This window comes from Acinonyx jubatus, chromosome B3 (assembly GCF_027475565.1).
Source record: "Acinonyx jubatus isolate Ajub_Pintada_27869175 chromosome B3, VMU_Ajub_asm_v1.0, whole genome shotgun sequence".
NCBI lineage: Eukaryota > Metazoa > Chordata > Mammalia > Carnivora > Felidae > Acinonyx > Acinonyx jubatus.
The window spans coordinates 52,337,169-52,355,782 of record NC_069386.1 but is presented as its reverse complement, the minus strand read 5'-3'; the positions used below and the strand labels follow the sequence as shown (position 1 = coordinate 52,355,782).

Sequence of the window (18,614 nt, the reverse complement as noted above, 5' to 3'; positions counted from 1 at the left end):
CAATTATGCACAAAGCTGAAGTGGTGCAGCCTTTAAATAGACAACTGGTAGTATCTATAAAAAATTTTAATACATAGAATCCTGATTCATATCCTACAGATGTATTATAGAGAGCACAGAAATAAGCCCACGTGTATATGGTCAATTAATCTATGATAAAGGAGGCAAGAACATACAATGGGGAAAAGATAGTCTCTTCAACAAATGGTGCTGGGATTACATGGACAACAACAAATGGGCAACTACATGCAAAAGAATGAAACTGGCCATCTTTCTTTCTTTCTTTAACAAATACCTGTTTATTTAAGTAATCTCTATACCCTACATGGGAGTTGAACTCATGACCCTGAGATCATGAGTTACATGCTCTTCCGACTGTGCCAGCCAGGCACCCCCAGACCACTTTCTTATACCATACACAAACATAAACTCAGAATGATTAAAGACCTAACTGTGAGACCTGAAACAATAAAACCAGAAGAAAACACAGGCAGTAATTTCTGTCATCAGTTACAGAAATATTTTTCTACATACATGGCATTTTGGAATTTTGTTTGTTTGCTTATTTATTGGGTATGTGAGAGAGTGAAAGCAGGGGAGGGGCAGAGAGAGAGGGAGAATCTCAAGCAGGCTCTGCACTGTCAGCACAGAGCCCCATGCAGGGCCTGATACCACCAACCATGAAATCATGACCTGAAACAAAATCAAGGGTCAGTCACCCAACCACTGAGCCACCCAGGCGCCCTGTCATTTAACCTGTTTTAAGCTTCAACATTCTCAACTTTAACATAGAGTTGTCATGAAGATTAAGTTGGATGATGCAATTATTTGCACATTAAGCTCTTAGTAAATGGTAACTATTAGCATTAATAACACATCTAGCACTTTGCCAAGTACTTGTATCATGCAGAAGAAACATGAGATGACTAACGGTCGCTTAGGGTTTGGTGGGAAGTGGGGATAAGAGGTGATAGCTAAAGGAAATGGGGTTCCTTTCTTTTTCAAAAAGATTTTTTAAATCAGCTTTAGGGTCACAGCAAAACTGCGCAGGAGTACAGAGTACCCACATACCCATGCCACACACATGTACAGCCTCCCACTATCAACATCTGCACCAGAGGGGTACATTTGTTACAATAAATAAACATACAATGACACATCATTACCATCCACAGTCCATAGTTTACATTTAGGATTTACTCTTGGTGTTGTACATTCTATACATTTTGACAAATGTATGCTATTTATCCACCATTACAGTATCCTATGCAATATGGAATAGTTTCACTGCCCTAAACATCCTGTGTGTTCCACCTATTTGGTTTCTTTCTGAGGTGATGTAAATGTTTTAAAATGGACAGTATTAATGACTTCACATATCTGTGAATACACTAAAAGCCACCGCATTGTACACTTCAAATAGGTGAACTGCACAGTTTGTGAATTATCGCTCAATAAAGCTGCCCTTCTCCCGAGGAACACTACACAAGAAATTACAGTCTTACCAGGAAGATTGAAAACAAACCTGAAACAGATAAGCAAAAACATAATGTGATTAGTCAGAGTCTCTAATAAAAGCTTTAGTGTTCCTATGGTGTTAAAGATGTAAATTCTTGGGCCCTATTCCAGATCTACTGAATCAGAAACCCCCAGGCAGTTTATTTTTACAAGCCCTTCTGGAGATTCTGTTACTTGTAAAAGTTTGAGAACCATAGCTACAGGAGCAGTGCTTAAGATTTATTATACATACATATCACTTAGCAATCATATTAAATGGCAGATTTTGATTCAGTAGGTCTGGGTGGAGTGTGAGTTCTGCATTTTTAACAAGCTTCCAAGTGATGCTGATGCTGCTGGTATACGGACCACACCTTGAGTAGCAAGGCTCTAAGAGAACAGAGTAGTGGAAACCACATTACTGTCAGTCAATTAGTAGGGAAGCATAAAGAAAAGGCTTGAAACTCAGTATCCCCTTAAGCATTACAAACACCAAATTAGGTGAGACTTGTGGTCCACCCACATGCTACTGGTGTTAGATCACTTGACAAAGACCCTACGGTGTAAGGGCAGAATACCTTCCTTCACATCTTCCAAGTTACAGACATGGTGCTAAACACTGAATTTTCCTTTGTCATCAACTGTGGTCTGGCCTTCTATGACTTTATTCATTCAACCTTTAAAAATTATGCTTGCATTTTTTTTTTAAGAACAGAAATTATCTTACAATTCTGAAGGTTACAAGTTGCACACAGATCTCATTGGGCTAAAATCTGAGTATTGACAGAGCTGCATTCCTTCCTGGAATGCTCCTAGGGACAAATTCCTTTCCTTACTTTTTCCAGCTTCTAAAGACTGCCCAAGTCAGTTGGATCATGGCTCCTTTTCTCTGTCTTCAAAGCCAGCAATTTTGTTCTCTCTGATTGTTCTTCTATAGTCACATCTCCCTGACTCTCTTCTACCACCCTCTTACAGTTTTTTTTTAAATTTGATTTTAAAATTTACATTCAAGTTAGTTAGCACATAGTGCAAAAAAGTGTGGATGAATTTGCATGTCATCCTTGTGCAGGGGCGGTGCTAATCTTCTCTGCATCGTCCCAACTTTAGTGTATGTGCTGCCGAAGCGAGCGCTGTATTTGCATTTTCAATCAGTAATGAAAACATTCTCTTCGTAAAAAGCTGAGTATCAAGAGCTTGAAGGGATTTAGACAAAATATTCTAGTGTCTTCATTTTGTGGCTCAAACAGGTCCCCAACGACCAAAGTGAAGTGGTCTCGGGGGCCAAGATTAGAACTGGGCTCTCCAACACCCAGACCAGCAGTCTTCAACTCTGCTACCACTTCAGGTTCCCTCATGCAGTTACATCCCCAAGCACCTCTTGGCGCCCAACTATCACTCTCCAGCTTTAACACTGGTCACCGGGATGCCCGCCTTAGCTGTTAACTCCCTCTTCCGTGATACTGGTATGGGTCTTCTACCACCACTCAAGCTCCTCTAATTCCCCATTAGTTCCTCCCACATTCTAAATATCTGAAACTCTACGTCATTTCCTTATAGTCTTCCAAATAACCCCAGTTCTGGGGCTCTGGGCTTCATGGAATTCCTTTTCCTACGACAACTTCTTACTGTTTGCCCTGTATCTTCCCTCTTCACATCAGTTCCTACAAGTACTGGGTGTGGACTCAAGCTTTCTTCAGGACAATCAAATAATCTATTTTATACCACTGTCTCTCTATATTCACATCTTACTTGATCCTTACCACAAGGTAAGTAAGTTTACTAGCCCATGGTATGAACTGGTGGTCCCTTTTTGGACTCAAATTTGTCTCCAATAAAACTTCATGGGATTCTCTGCTGCTCACGAACAGTTCCTATTACTTTATCCAGAACACCTGACTTCAAGCATATTCACTATCATCTTTTCAAACCAAAAACTAGTGATGTTTAAGTCTATCTTGATGTTACAGTTACCTATTCCTTTGCTTAAATAGCTTTTGCTATGACAAGTGTCAAATGATTACCAAAGGTCTAAAAAAGAACAATTACAATGATGTATATACTATACTCACATCCTTGCACATGTATTAGATCCCCATTTTCTGAGACCAATCAGACCTTAAACAAAGGGACGTGTACAGGAGCTTTTTATTTCATCAGTATACTTACAGCGAGTCAGTCTCACACTGACCTTCATGTCCCTGTCTCTTGGGAGTACATCCATGCTTTACATTCTAGTCTCTAGGTAGTTCCAACCACGGGCATTTGAATTCCTAGCCTCTGTTCCAACAGCCTCCTGATGCTGACTCACCAGCCTAGTATTAACCTACTGAGAACAGGCCTGCTCTACTCCTGTCCAAGCTAATAGTGTGGTTCAAGGATTCTTCTTCGACCCTGGTTCCCAGGTTTTATTTGTCTTCCACCTTTCTTTCTTCTTCAAAAGATATCTTCTAGTATTGGATCTATTTTCGAAACTTAAGTCTTCACATATTCCTTTGGAAAAGAACAATTCTAGCTAAAAATTTATCTAACATACTATCACCTACCCTATATACATGTCATTCTTTGGGTCTGCCAGAGCTCTGTACCTTGGCCCATTGTCACCTGATCAAGTATAGCTCTGAATAATACAATGTTAACCTTTTCCCATGTGTATATTTAATTTCCTTAAAAAGCCTCAACATATTTGTCAAGCATGGTTCTTTTTTCCTGGAGATTATGCTCAGTATTCTGTGCAGCAATTTCTTTCCCTTTATTATAGATCAGTGCTTCTTGAACTTTAATATTCTTTTTTTGAAAACTTTTTTTTAATGTTTACTTATTTTTGAGAGAGAAACAGACAGCATGAGTGGGGAAGGGGCAGAGAGAAAGGGAGACACAGAATCTGAAGCAGGCTCCAGGCTCTAAGCTGTCAGCACAGAGCCCATTGCGGGGCTCAAACTCACAAACTGTGAGATCATGACCTGAGCCGAAGTCAGCCGCTCAAACAACTGACTTTTTAAAAAAATTTTTTTAATGTTTATTTATTTTTGAGAGAAAGAGACAGAGAGCATGAGAAGGGCAGAGGCAGAGAAAGACGGGGACACAGAATCCATCTCAAGTCGGCTCCAGGCTCTGAGCTGTCAGCACAGAGCCCAACACGGGGCTCAAACTCTAGAGCTGTGAGATCATGACCTGAATAGAAGTTGGACTCTTAACTGACTGAGCCACCCAGGCACCCCTTAAACTTTAATGTTCTTATTAAAATGCAGATTCTGATCCAACAGCTCTTAGGTGGAGCTTGTGATCATGCATTTTGAACAAGCTTCCAGGTGATGCTCTGATACTGGTCCATAGAGTACATGGTTATATACTTCATCATGAATAGCAGTGAAACTCACAAGTCTTCCAGACATTACTGAGATCCTCCTAGGAATTTTCTCAAGAGGTGAGTCACACTGTACCTGCAGTCTGCTGGTATAGCCAATGTTCATATTTTGGCCAGTAGTTCCCCCATGTCACCCAGGAGTTCCTTCAAAACTCTTCAGTATATGCATCACTGGGTCCCAGCTTTCCCATCCCTTTCTACATCTGTCAATTAAACCAGGTTCATGTTATTTGTATTGTTATCCATTAGATATACGCAACCCTTCAGTTTCAAGGGGCAGTGTGTGAATGTAACTGTAATTCTCTCTCCAATTAACCCCCTGGCAATCTTCCTACATAAAATCTACAAATTAAATTATTTCTGTATTTTTAGACACCAAATACAAGAACTGGGGCTTGGGAGCAAATTTTGTTAATAAATAGAATTTATCTATAATGAAAATGAGTAATTAAAAAAAAAGCTACATTCCTAAACCAGAAGATATAAAGTTGCAATGTAATCACTCAACGGTAAATGCAATAGGAGCAACAGTCACCTATCACCCTTAAATCACTGCAATGTAGCGGGTATCCCTTTCTTTATAAACATCTTTCTCTTTACACAGTTACATAGTTAATAGCAATACAATAAAAGAGCTGAAAGGGGTCTCTACAGGAAAGATAGAGTTGAGGTTGTGTGTCTTGAATGACACACTCCGAAGTTAGGCCTAAATAAGTTTCTGATCATTCACTATTATATATTTTCTATGCCTGTTTTCTCCCTGTTAAGTTATATAATCAACAACCTACATTGTTTCCATTCCTACTTCCAGGATTCAAAGTTTAAGGAAATGATACACTGGAAGTGACTAGACCCATACCCATAAAGATTAAGCGTAATCTTAACTACTTATTTAGTGGCTCAGTGGGGGCTAGGACATTAAATAGGTATTCACAGGAACTCAGAGAAGTCTATGGGCCATGGGAAAAGTAGAGCCAGCATCATTCCTTGCACTCAGAGAATCTGGGGATATGTAATGTTTAGGGGAAGAGGTATTAGGTATGGGAGACATTCATTTATTTGATACTTTGCAGTCTATGAGATGCTAGGGGAGACAGCAGAGAATGAGTCCAGTAGAGTTTCTCCTTCATGTGGATTATATTTTACTTGTTACCTAGATCTATCCTTCTGCTTGGTTTTCCCTAAGTAATCTTAGTACCTAGTGATATAACTCAACTGTTACAGAATTTATGATTTACACTAGAATTCACAAATTCAAGTAACTACAAGGCCAGGCAGGTAATATAAGTGCATAAAAAGTTGATCTAAGGCCATAGTGCATGGTAATATTTGGCAAATTCTGACCTAAAAACAAAAATTTTTAACAAAACTTTAGTATCTGGGGATAAGGGTCTGTACCTGGAGACTTTATGGTCTAGAGTTTTGTAAACAGACCCAATCTCAGGTGATTTTTAACCAAAAAGGTGATCAAATATATAATAAATATGACTTCTATCTTTAAGCCCTTTCTTATGAATAAATTTACAAATTTATCTGATCAGTCTTCTGATGTATTTTTGATTTACAAGAAAACATTAATGACCAACTTAGTGGAAAAATATCAAGGAATGTCTAGAAATCCTGAGTTCTACTTGTCTTTTTCAGGCCTTTCTGTATGAACTAGGAGAAGTCATACCTTCCTGAACCTTCTCAGGATTATTTTGAGAGGAGATGAATGTGTAGATGTTACATTTTCACAGCCATCAGTGACTTAGAAAGTAAAGAGTGGGATGCATAATCCTCAGAGATAGCTCAGAGGAAAGAAGGCAAAAAAAAAAAAAGTTGTGAAGAATCTAAAAGAAAAGAATGTCTAATATCTGGCTAATATCGGGCTACCATAACAAAATACCACAGACTGGGTGGCTTAAGTAACAGAAATTTATTTTCTCACAGTCTGGAACCTAGAAGTTCAAGATCAAGGTGCCAGCATAGCTGATTTCTGGTAAGGGCTCATTTCCTAGCTTGTAGATGGCTGCCTTCTCACTGTGTCTTTACATGGCTGGGAAAGAGAGCAAGGCAACAATCCCATCATAAGGGCCCCACACTGATACCTCATCTAAACTTAATTATCCCCCAAAGGCCCCATCTCTAAATACCATCACACTGGGGGGTCAGGGCTTCAACATAAGAATCTGGGGCACAAAATCCAGTCCACAGCATTTTGCCTCAGGGCCCCCAAATTCATTTCCTTCTTACAGGCAAAAAAAATACTCATTTCATCCCAACAGCCCCCAAAGTCTTAACTCAGTCCAGCATCAACTCTATAGTCCGAAGTTTCATCTAATATCATTTAAGTCAAATATGGGTGAAAATTAAGATACAGTTTATTCTAAGGCAACATTCCTCTCCAGCTATGGAACCGGACAAGTTATATGCTTTTTTTTTTTTTAATGTTTATTTATTTCTGAGACAGAGAGAGAGCATGAGTGGGGGAGGGGCAAAGAGAGAGGCACACACAGAATCTGAAGCAGGCTCCAGACTCTTGAGCTGTCAGCACAGAGCCTGATGTGGGGCTCGAACTCACAAACCGTGAGATCATGACCTGAGCCGAAGTCGGTCGCTCAACTGACAGAGCCACCCAGGTGCCCCAAGTTATATGCTTCTAAAACATAATGTAGACATTAGTATTTCAAAAGGGAGAAATCAGAAGGAAGAAAGTGGTGACAGGACTCAAGCAAGTCCAAAACCTAGCAAGATAAATTCCATTAGGTTTTAAGGCTCACAAATAATCCTTTCTGGCTCAATGTCCCACCTTCTAGGCCCACTGGGGTGGCAGCATCACCTCCATGGCCCTGTGGAGTCTGGTCCCCAAAGCTTCCAAAAGAAGCCATAAGGCCTGTTGAGACTGAGGCAGTGGCCTGATGGTATCTGAATTGCCTTTGGGGTCATTTCTCCTTCTTGAAGAACAATCCATGTTCACAACCACAGAGCTCCATCATCCCATTTTGTCAAATCCAAGAAGTCCAACAGCCTTTCTTCATTTTGTCCAAACTCTGTATTTAGTTGAAACTGGCAGTATGTTTGCTCAAAAATCCTGAAACTCTTTATCAGATGGTTTTCTTTTTTTTTTTTAATTTTTTTTTTAACATTTATTCATTTTTGAAAGGCAGAGAGAGACAGAGGGCGAACGGGGGAGGGGCAGAGAGAGAGGGAGACACAGAAACAGAAGCAGGCTCCAGGCTCTGAGCTGTCAGCACAGAGCCCGACGTGGGGCTCAAACTCACGGACCGCGAGATCATGACCTGAGCCGAAGTCGGCCGCTTAACCAACTGAGCCACCCAGGCGCCCCTATCAGATGGTTTTCTAGCCACACAGTATTCTTTGCAGAACAAGCTTCATTTTTTGCAATATGGATGGGCTGAGAAATTTTCCAAATCTTCAAATTCTAGTTATTTTTTCCTTAACAATTCCTTCTTTAATTCTTCTCTCTCCATTTGCATTTTACTATAAGCAGTCAGGAGGAATCACACTGCTCCATTAACACTTTGATTAGAAATCTCCTCCGCTAAATATCTAATTGCACTGCTCACAATTCTTCCTTCTACAAAACACCACAACACAGTTCAAAGCTCTTTGCCATTTTATAACAAGGATTGCATTTCCTCCAGTTTCTAACACCATATTCCTCATTTTTGAGACTCTACCAAATTGTCCTATTTCTAGCAAGCGTCTCAAACCTCTTCTAGCCTCTACCCTGTTACAAAGCTGCTGACACAGGTTTAGGTATTAGTGAAGTACCCCACTCCCGGTACCCAAATCTGTCTTAGCTTGGGCTGCTATAACAAAATACCAGAGTTGGTACCTTGAACAGAAATTTATTTTTCTCACAGTTCTAGATACTAGAAGTCCAAGGTAAAGGTGCCAGCATAGTTGGTTTCTGGTAAGAGCTTTCTTTTTGGCTTGTAGACGGACACAAGCCGTCTGTGTCATCACATGGTGTCATCGCTGTGTCATCACATGGTGTGTGTGTGTGTTGGGGGGTGAGTATTAGGGGAGAGAGAGAGAACAAGCTCTCAGTTGTCTTTTACTTACAAGGCACCAATCCTTCACAAGGGATCTACCCTCTGACTTCATCTAAACCTACTTATCTCCCAGAGGCCCATTTCCAAATACCATCACACTGGGGGGTCAGGGCTTCAACATATGTTTGGGGAGTGGTGGAGAAGGGATACAATTCAGTCTACAACATAACAGCTCAGCATGTCTCTGATAGCTTGGGTAGCAGAACATACTTCCTTTCCTCAGGAGCATGAGAGAGGAGGGCAGAAAAGAAAGAATTAAAGAAGATTCTTTAACTTGGTGTAGTATACCAAAGGAATGCAGATTTCAGCAAGAGATTTCTCTGCTGGGGATCCTGATTATCACTTCACTGTAATAGGTTCAAGATGTAGCATTACTTCAAATTCTTTGAAGTAATGAAAAAATGAACAGAACTTTTGTAAAAACATGGAAAGGATTCAGGATTCTTCAAAGAACTCTAAAGCAACTTTAGAAAACAGATCCAGGCTAAACTTTTCTGATTTTCTTTGAAACATAACTCTGTGACTGAGTCCAAACACTGTGAAATAAAGGCCTAATAGTTGTGGCTAGGGATGGGGCTTGGGCTGGGGAAGCATGACTGCGAAACAGAATCATGGCAAGGCCAAGAGAGAACTAACGATCTACCACACACTCTTCATTTCTAGACTTAACAGGTTTAATGGGTTTAGAAATCACCAAAACATCAGATGTACTGAAGCCTGAGTTTCACATACACAGTGAGGTCACAATGATGTAAAGAGGACAAGACGAGGAGGGTAGGCTACATGATGGTGAAAGGCCTTTCCAATATTAAATCCTCTGTGTTTTCTACAAGGATGCGGCAGTGGATTCTGGAGATTATGCGCTGCTATTTTGTGCTGCTTGTGGATGAGGATAGTGGCCCTGTTCTTACATAACTAAAGGGAAAGTTGGTAGCAGTGCCAGCTGCAAGAGCCCAGAAAAGAGAAATGAAATAATTAAACTGGCATCATTAATTCAAATGAACTCAGAGAGGCCACCTAGAGCTGTAAGATTAAGGAAGAGTAATAAACTAGGGCTTCAGGGAGAAAATGGTAAGAAGAAAAAAAATCTGTAAGACTTCAGACAGTGTTGGAGGAAAGGAACTAGGTATCCAGTAAGTAAGCAGAAAGGAGAGAGAGTGCTCCTGCTGTGGAAAAGTATACCAGATTTGAGTTCCTCAGAAAAGGAAAGAGATTGTTTCAGGAAATTAAAGGAAGAAAGGGTCAAGAAGAAAACAAATCCACTGAAAAAGGCTTTACATATCAAAAAGATCTCACCAATGGATGCAAAAATCCTCAAGGAGATACTAGCCAACCGGATCCAACAATATATTAAAAAAATTATTCACCACGACCAAGTGGGATTTATACCTAGGATGCAGGGCTGGTTTAACATCCAGAAAACAATCAATGTGCTATATCACACCAATAAAAGGACAAGAACCACATGATCCTCTCAACAGATGCAGAGAAAGCATTTGACAAAATAGAGCATCCTTTCTTGATAAAAACACTCAAGAAAGTAGAGCAAGAAGGATCATACCTCGAGATCATAAAAGCCAAATATGAAAGACCCACCGCTAACATCATCCTCAATGAGGAAAAACTGACAGCTTTCCCCCTAAGGTCAGGAACAAGACAGGGATGTCCACTCTCACCACTGTTACTCAACATAGTATCTGAAGTCCTAGCCTCAGCAGTCAGACAACACAAAGTAATAAAAGGCATCCAAACCGACAAGTAGGAAGTCAAAAGTTTCACTCTTCACAGATGACATGATACTCTATTTGGAAAACCCAAAAGATTTCACCAAAAAACTGCTAGAACTGATCCATGAATTCAGAAAGTCGCAGGCTATAAAATCAATGCACAGAAATCGGTTGCATTCCTATCCCCCAATAATGAAGCAACAGAAAGAGAAATCAGGAGAATCAATCCCATTTACAACAGCACCAAAAACCATAAAATACCTAGAAATAAACCTAACCAAAGAGATGAAAAATCTCAACACTGAAAACTATAGAAAGCTTATGAATGAAATTGAAGCAGACACACAAAAAAATGGAAAAATATTCCATGCTCCTGGATTGGAAGAACAAATATTGTTAAAATGTCGATACTACCCAAAGCAATCTATATATTCAATGCAATCTCTATCAAAGTAACACCAGCATTCTTCACAGAGCTAGAACAAATGATCCTAAAATTTGTATGGAACCAGCAAAACATCCTGAATAGCCGAAGCCATCCAAAAAAGAAAACCAAAGCTGGAGGCATCACAATCCCTACTTCAAGATGATTACAAAGCTGTAATCATCAGGACAGCATGGTACTGGCACAAAAACAGACACACAGATCAACGGAACAGACTAGAGAACCCAGAAATGGACCCACAAATGTATGGCCAACTAATCTTTGACAAAGCAGAGCGAATATCCAATGGAATAAAGACAGTCTCTTCAGCAAATGGTGTTGGGAAAATTGGACAGCAACATGCAGAAAAATGAACCTGGACCATTTTCTTACACCATACACAAAAATAAACTCAAAATGGATGAAAGACCTAGAGGTAAGACAGGAAGCCATCAAAGTCCTAGAGGAGACAGCAGGCAAAAACCTTTTTGACCTCAGCCACACAGGGGGCACATGCATCCAAATTTTTATAGCAGTGCTATTGACAATAGCTAAAGCATGGAAAGAGCCCAAATGTCCATTGACAGATATACATACAACATACATAGACATACACACACACACACACACACACATTGGAGTATTACTCAGCAATCAAAAAGAATGAAATCTTGCCATTTGCAACTATGTGGATGAAACTAGAGGGTATCATGCTAGGTGAAATTAGCCAGAGAAAGACAAATATCATATGACTTCACACGTATGAGGAATTTAAGATACAAAACAGATGAACATAAAGGAAGGGAAGCAAAAATAATATAAAAACAAGGAGGGGGACAAACATAATAGACTCTTAAATACAAAGAATAAACTGAGGGTTGTTGGAGGGGTAGGGGTAGGGGCCCAATGGGTAAGGGACATTAAGGAAGACACTTGTTGGGATGAGCACTGGGTGTTATACATAGGGGATGAATCACTGAAATCTACTCCTGAAATTATTGCACTATATGCTAACTAACTTGGATGTAAAATAATAAATAAATTAATTACATTAAAAAAAAAACTATCTTTGGTGAAGGATCAGTTTTGTTTCTGCGGTTATGAGTGCTTCTCTCCATGTTTCAAGGACTGATCCTGCTGTAAAAATGCAATTAAAATAAATAAATAGAAACAGGAGGGGCGCCTGGGTGGCTCAGTCGGTTGAGTGTCTGACTTCAGCTCAGGTCATGATCTCACACTCCGTGAGTTCAAGCCCCGCATCGGGCTCTGTGCTGACAGATCAGAGCCTAGAGCCTGCTTCAGATTCTGTGTCTCCCCCTCTCTCTGCCCCTCCCCTGCTCATGCTCTGCCTCTCTCTGGCTCAAAAATAAATAAAAACATTAAAAAAAAAAACTAGAAACAGGAAATAAAAACAGATGTAGAAAAAATACAACAAAGGATGCCTTTTTGCTCATTTTGCTGTTTGGGGGTGAGCAGGGAGAGGAGATTATGATGATTAGATTATGGAAGTCCAAATTATTTTTATTCCTACAAATTATTGCCTGAATATCTAGCATATCTTTATCCTCTGCTTCCTCCTCCTATAATTCTTTCCCTTGTCCTCCCCACATAGGTACCAAATCCTGGAAGAAAAGACATATACCAAGTCCTGGTTTATGATAAATTTTCACTGCAACATTACTTACATTTTTTTTAAGTTTCCTAATATAGGCTTGTAAAAATTCTTTAAGCTCTAATTATCTTACATAAACATTTTAAAATGAAAAAAAAAGATTTTGTCAGTATATTCGCAGTCACTGGCACAGAGCCTGGCATATAATAGATGCACATTAAATATCTGCGGAGGAAAAGACAGTTGCCGCGTCCCACAACAGCCCTGAAAAGATTGTAGGCTAGCTACAATTTAGAATATGGACGACCTTTAGATTTGTTAAGCCCTTGAAATTACACAAAAATTCTGCTGTCATCTTTTAGTGAGAGGGCTCAGGGGCTTTTGATAAGAATTTCAATGTGAGTTATAAGCAATTGATATATTATTAATTATAGTGTTGACAAAAGATTAGTGGGAATGTGGTATATAAGGTATATTCCTAAAATTAGCTGAAGTGGCTCAAATGAAAATTTGCAAGAGTGCAAAAACACGCAGACAAGTTGTATACCTAGGTTATAGTTTTATGTGTATTTACATACTACCTGAATTGTTATCTTTTAGACATACCATGCATGGCAAACTACACCTCAAAGCTTCAGACTACACCGCCACTTTATTGTTCTTTTTATATTACACTTCCCCTCCACCTCACAAAGACAATTTTTAGATACATTATCTTCCATGTTCCTCACGTTGCCTAGCAAAGTTATGAATACACCAAAGGCACTTAACTATTTTACGTTCTGATTTTGGTTTTTTAATAAATGTTAAAGATACTTTTGTATTAAATATATTCACTAATAGTAATTCTTTAAACAGCAGAGGATGCAAAATACACTGTATCAGAGAAGTTACATATTCTAATGGAAAGAACTAGACAGGCACACACTATACCAATTCTGTGTCGATAAAGCTCCCAGAAGTTTCCAACCTGAAAATCCCTAAGTCAAATTTCCAAGAAATATAAAAACTGAAACACCAAACACCCCGTCCACCCACCCAGTAATCAAATGAGGCGTAGCAGGAACTACAAGAGGAGGAAGACCAAAAAAAAAAAAAAAAAAAAAAAAAAAAGAAAAAGAAAAAAATCATCTGTATTCGAGCAATTAAACTAAAGTGCAGTCTTTGAACCGCTGAACACCCCGGGAGCACGTATAATGTTTTTCTTCTTCCAAGGGTAAAAAAGAGCAAGATGCTGTAAGACGGGCTACACGATAAAACTCAAAAGGTCAATTTAAAATTCCCGGAACAGAGAAAAACTACAGACAACCGTGAAGGTCAAAGTAGCAAGAGGGGTTCCACAAAGAGCTTTCTTGGGGGGGTATTTCGAAGACTTCAAAGGACGGGAATGGGGGCGGGGTAGGAAGGCAGGAGAAACGAGGCTGAAGAAGGGGCGGCTGGAAGGAAAGGGAGAAATGGGAAGGGGGGCAGGCCGCTAGGGCGCACGCACTGGAGACGCCGGGTAGCAGCCCGGGGGTGGGGAGGAGAAGGGGCAGGGAGACCCGGCCCCGCCCCGGGGAGGCCCGAGCGCCCGGCCGTCCCCCTTACCAGCGGGAGCAGGAAGCCCCAGAGCAGGGCGGTCGCGGCCAGGGGCAGCGGCCGCTGCGGCCCCATCGGACTGCTGGGCGCCCGGCGGCGGGGCGCTTCTCGGCTGGTACAGTCTCCGGGTCCCGCCGCGGCGCTGCCTCTGGGGCCGGCACGGACGGGCGCGGGCGGCGGGGCTGGCTGGGAAGGGGCCACCGCTGCTGCTGGGGCCGCTATTGCAGCGCCGACTTCCTCTTCCGGCCCCGCCCAGAGGACGCGGAAACCCCCGCGCGGGGCACGTGGAGTTCGGGTCCGCGCGCGCCGCCAGTCGGGCAGTCTCCGCGCTCTCCGGTCCCGGTGATGGCAGGCAGCCTACTGTGGGTCTGGGCGTGTCTCTTTCCAGCTGCCTGACCTGAACTCTCTCCAGAGTCCGGGGAACGGGGGGGGTGTGGAGGGGGACACCGAAGCAACTTTTTCGATACCCTCTTCCTCGTAGGAGTCGCCGTGCGCCTGCTCTATACCCCAGTACCGACGCGGCTGCCAGGGCCAAAAATCTACGTGCGCTGAGCCTTAAGGCATCTGCTTACCGGCAGGTCCCTGTCACTCACACTTACATCCCCAGTCCGTCCACTGTCTCCAAAACCGCTGCGACCTCCGTATCCAGGCCACCGACCTTTCTCTCCTCCAAACTGGTCTGTTTACACGCTAGGCAGTGTAAACATAGCAGTCCTAGATGTAAATCAGATCATGTCACTCCCCATCACGCTTGGAACAACATCGAAACTCTATTCTGTCCTACAAAATGTTCATAATATGGTTCCTGTCTTCTCGGACTCCATCTTCACTACTTTCCCACGCTTGTTTTACATCCACATGGGCCACTTTTTCTTTCATCTTTTGTACTCTTCTCAATACCGGTTTGCTGGCGTTCAGTTATCAGTTTAAATGTCACTTCCCCAGAGGAAACTTCCTGACATACCCCATCTAACGTAGCCATCCAGTCACTTTTATACCACATGGCTTACTTTAATTGTCTGCAAAGCACTTTTCACTCATATTCTTTTTATGTGTCCATTTATGATGTCACCTCCCACTTACTAACAAGGAGTGTCTTTGCTTTGTTAACTGCCATATCCCTTGTACCTACAATATCAGGTATAAAGTAGGTCCTCAAATATTTGTTGGATGAATAGTTAATACTGAGCACTGAATAGGATGCTGTCCCTGCCATTCCACTGCTGAGTTTAGCAAGGGACACAGATGTGTGAGCAAACATAGTTCAGGGTGAATAGTGACTCTTTTGTCTGCACAAGATGCCTTGGGAGTATCAAAGGAACACATAAAAGGGGTGCCAGGAAAAGTTCCAACCTAAGCTGAGTCTAGAAGGGTGAGTTAATTTTAGCCAGGCAATGGGCAGGGAAAGGGGGAGACTTCCAGGAAGAGTGAACCATTAGTGTCAAAGCCAAAGGTGACATTGGAGGAACTGCAAAACTTGGGCTTGGCTGAAATTATGAGTGGTGAAAGATGAAGTGAGAGAAGAGGGCAGAGGCCAAATCACAAACAGATTGGGACGTCCTACTTGGGACTTTAGGCTTCATCCAGTTGTTGGAAAACAGATTAATAATAATTAGAGCAGTGACAACTTCTGGTGTAGAAAGCTCTCTGTGATGGCAGGCAGAGTGGCAGTTGGATTGAAACAGGGCAAGAGTAGGATCCAGGAAACCTGCTGGACAGCTGTGTAACCTAACCCAGGCCAGGGATAGTGAGGTCCTGGAAATGGGGAGAAGGGGGTGGATCAGAAAGATTTGTAGCAGAATTTGGTAACTGAGACGACATGGGAGATGAAGGAGAGGGAAGATTACTAGGATCCTGTCCTGGGCCATTTACTGAGATGATTGCCATGGGAGTTCGGTGGGGGTGGAGGGGAGATAAATAGTTTGGACATGTTTTGAAATACTTGTGGAACATCGATGTCAAATGTCTGTAGGTTGATGGCTAGGTTGGTTGGTCTAAGCTTAGTAGCACAATGAGGCCAGAATACAGGTCTCCTGCCCGTCAATCCTTAACTCTTTTTACACTTTCTAGCTGCTGAGGGCAAGTGAGTTTCCTCTTTAGTAAAATGGCTGTGATGGACTAGATGACTTCATCTCTAAATATTCCCTCCTGCCCATAGTGGCACTTTGCCTAGTGAATCTCCAGCGTGGCTCCTGAGGCTGTCTAAAGATCTCTGGTTTTCCTGTCTACGTTTATGCCCACTTTTCCTTTTCAATTGGAGAATATTTTGTGCTTGCAGCCAAAGAAACTGTGTTATAGGCTAGTTCTTTGTGCAGTCTCTCTTTGCCTGCTTTAGTTTTCTCAGCTGAGAAATGTGGACAGTAATACCTGTACTGCCTGCCTCACATGATCGTTGTAAAAATTACATGATTTGTAGTGTGAGTAAAATTAACTCTGAAAAAAAAATTTTTAAGTAGAAGGAGGAAAGGGAGAGAAGAAGAAAGAAAAGAAAAATAGAAGCTATGTTATTGCTGTTGCCCAAAGTATCAGCACTTATGACAAATCATAATTCTTCTGCCAGAATGGTGTCTTCTGGGTCAAAGTCCCTATGCGGGATGAAGTGAAGAAAACTGGGAGAGTTAATGGAAGATTAAAAGATTCTTGTGTGATGACTACTGGAAAGGCTGTTAAAAGTTATTTGGCATATACTTCTGTAACACATGAATCTCCCTGCAAGTCTTATGTATGATAAAGAGTACCAAGATAGGGGTGCCTGGGTGGCTCAGTAGGTTAGGCATCCAACTTCAGCCCAGGTCATGATCTCACGGTTCATGATTTAAGCCCCACATTGGACTCTGTGCTGACAGTGCAGAGCCTCGAGCCTGCTTCAGATTCTGTGTCTCCCTCTCTCTCTGCCCCTACCCTGCTTGCACTCTGTCTCTCTGTCTCCCCAAAATAAATAAATATTTTTAAAAAATGTTTAAAGAGTACCAGGGTAAGTTTCAGTCATTATTTTTCTTCCATAAATAAAACTATGTATAAAAATCCAATTACAGAAAACAAGTATCATTAGATTACAGATCATTTTGATTTCTAAATATACTTAGTTAATGGAATTTTTTTCCAATGATAACAGATAGAATGTTGTAGGTTGTTGGAACTTATGTTTTCTTCTAAGAGTTTTATAGTTTAGGGTCTTATGTTTAAGCCTTTATTAAAAATTTTTCATTTTATTTATTTGACAGACAGAGAGAGGGAGTGAGTAGGGGAGAGAGAGGGGGCGAGAGAGAGAGAGAGAGAGAGAGAGAGAGAGAGAGAGAGAGAGAATCTTAAGCAGGCTCCATGCTCAGCATGAAGCCCAACATGGGACTCAATCCTGTGACCCTGGGATCATGACCTGAGCCGAAATCAAGAGTTGAACACTCAACTCTTGAGCCACCCAGGTGGCCCAAGTCTTTAAATCGTTTTGAATTGATTGTAGGGTTATCACTCTTTCAGTGGGAGTAATGATTACCAGCTCGGTCTCAGTGATTATTTTGTCCACAGATTAAAAAGCTGCTTAGAGTTTCCTGGTATTCCTTTTCTGTAGAAACTACCTGGCTTTGGTTACATGCTTTCCTTCTCTAATACCTGTTTATGAGGCATTTCTCCTTGAGGAGAATATGTCACTTGAATTCTTCCTAGTTTAAAAGAGGGAACTGGGAATAGATAGGTGAGCCATCAGCTATAGTTTCATCACTAGATATTCTGTTCACCTGTTCACATATATTTATTACTGTTATTGACAGAATTTCTCCCCATTGGACTTATGTCAATCAGTCAAACATAGTTGCCACTTCCTACATGAGAGGTGAATTTAAATATTAACTTGGCTTCTTAGGGCAGAAGAGTATTCAGTAGATGGAAATATTAGGAGAAAGAATTTCATAAAGCCCACAGCTATGGAGCAGCATGTGACTCAAGGTGGTAGAACAAAATTTCAAGCTCTGGTCACTTCTCTTAGGAAATCTCTGTAAACTCTCAACAAGGAAACTTCTTGAATGCAACACCATGCAAAATTTATTTTTTTTTCCAATATATGAAGTTTATTGTCAAATTGGTTTCCATACAACACCCAGTGCTCATCCCAAAAGGTGCCCTCCTCAATACCCATCACCCACCCTCCCCACCCTCCCACCCCCCCATCAACCCTCAGTTTGTTCTCAGTTTTTAAGAGTCTCTTATGCTTTGGCTCTCTCCCACTCTAACCTCCTTTTTTTTTTTCCCTTCCCCTCCCCCATGGGTTTCTGTTAAGTTTCTCAGGATCCACCTAAGAGTGAAAACATATGGTATCTGTCTTTCTCTGTATGGCTTGTTTCACTTAGCATAACAC

General features: G+C 41.3%; 1 protein-coding gene and 1 pseudogene across 1 annotated transcript in view; both read right to left on the bottom strand.

Annotated features, from left to right (window-relative positions):
* The window catches only part of SPPL2A (signal peptide peptidase like 2A), a 55,549-nt gene extending 41,029 nt beyond the window's left edge, over window positions 1-14,520 (bottom strand). The window contains exon 1 of the mRNA XM_027067240.2: window positions 14,273-14,520. Coding sequence (XP_026923041.1) covers window positions 14,273-14,338 — 66 coding nt within the window. The 5' untranslated portion in view covers window positions 14,339-14,520. The remainder of the gene's footprint in view (window positions 1-14,272) is intronic.
* Window positions 2,528-2,628, bottom strand: LOC113602152 (uncharacterized; annotated as a pseudogene).
* Window positions 14,521-18,614: the final 4,094 nt, after the last annotated feature.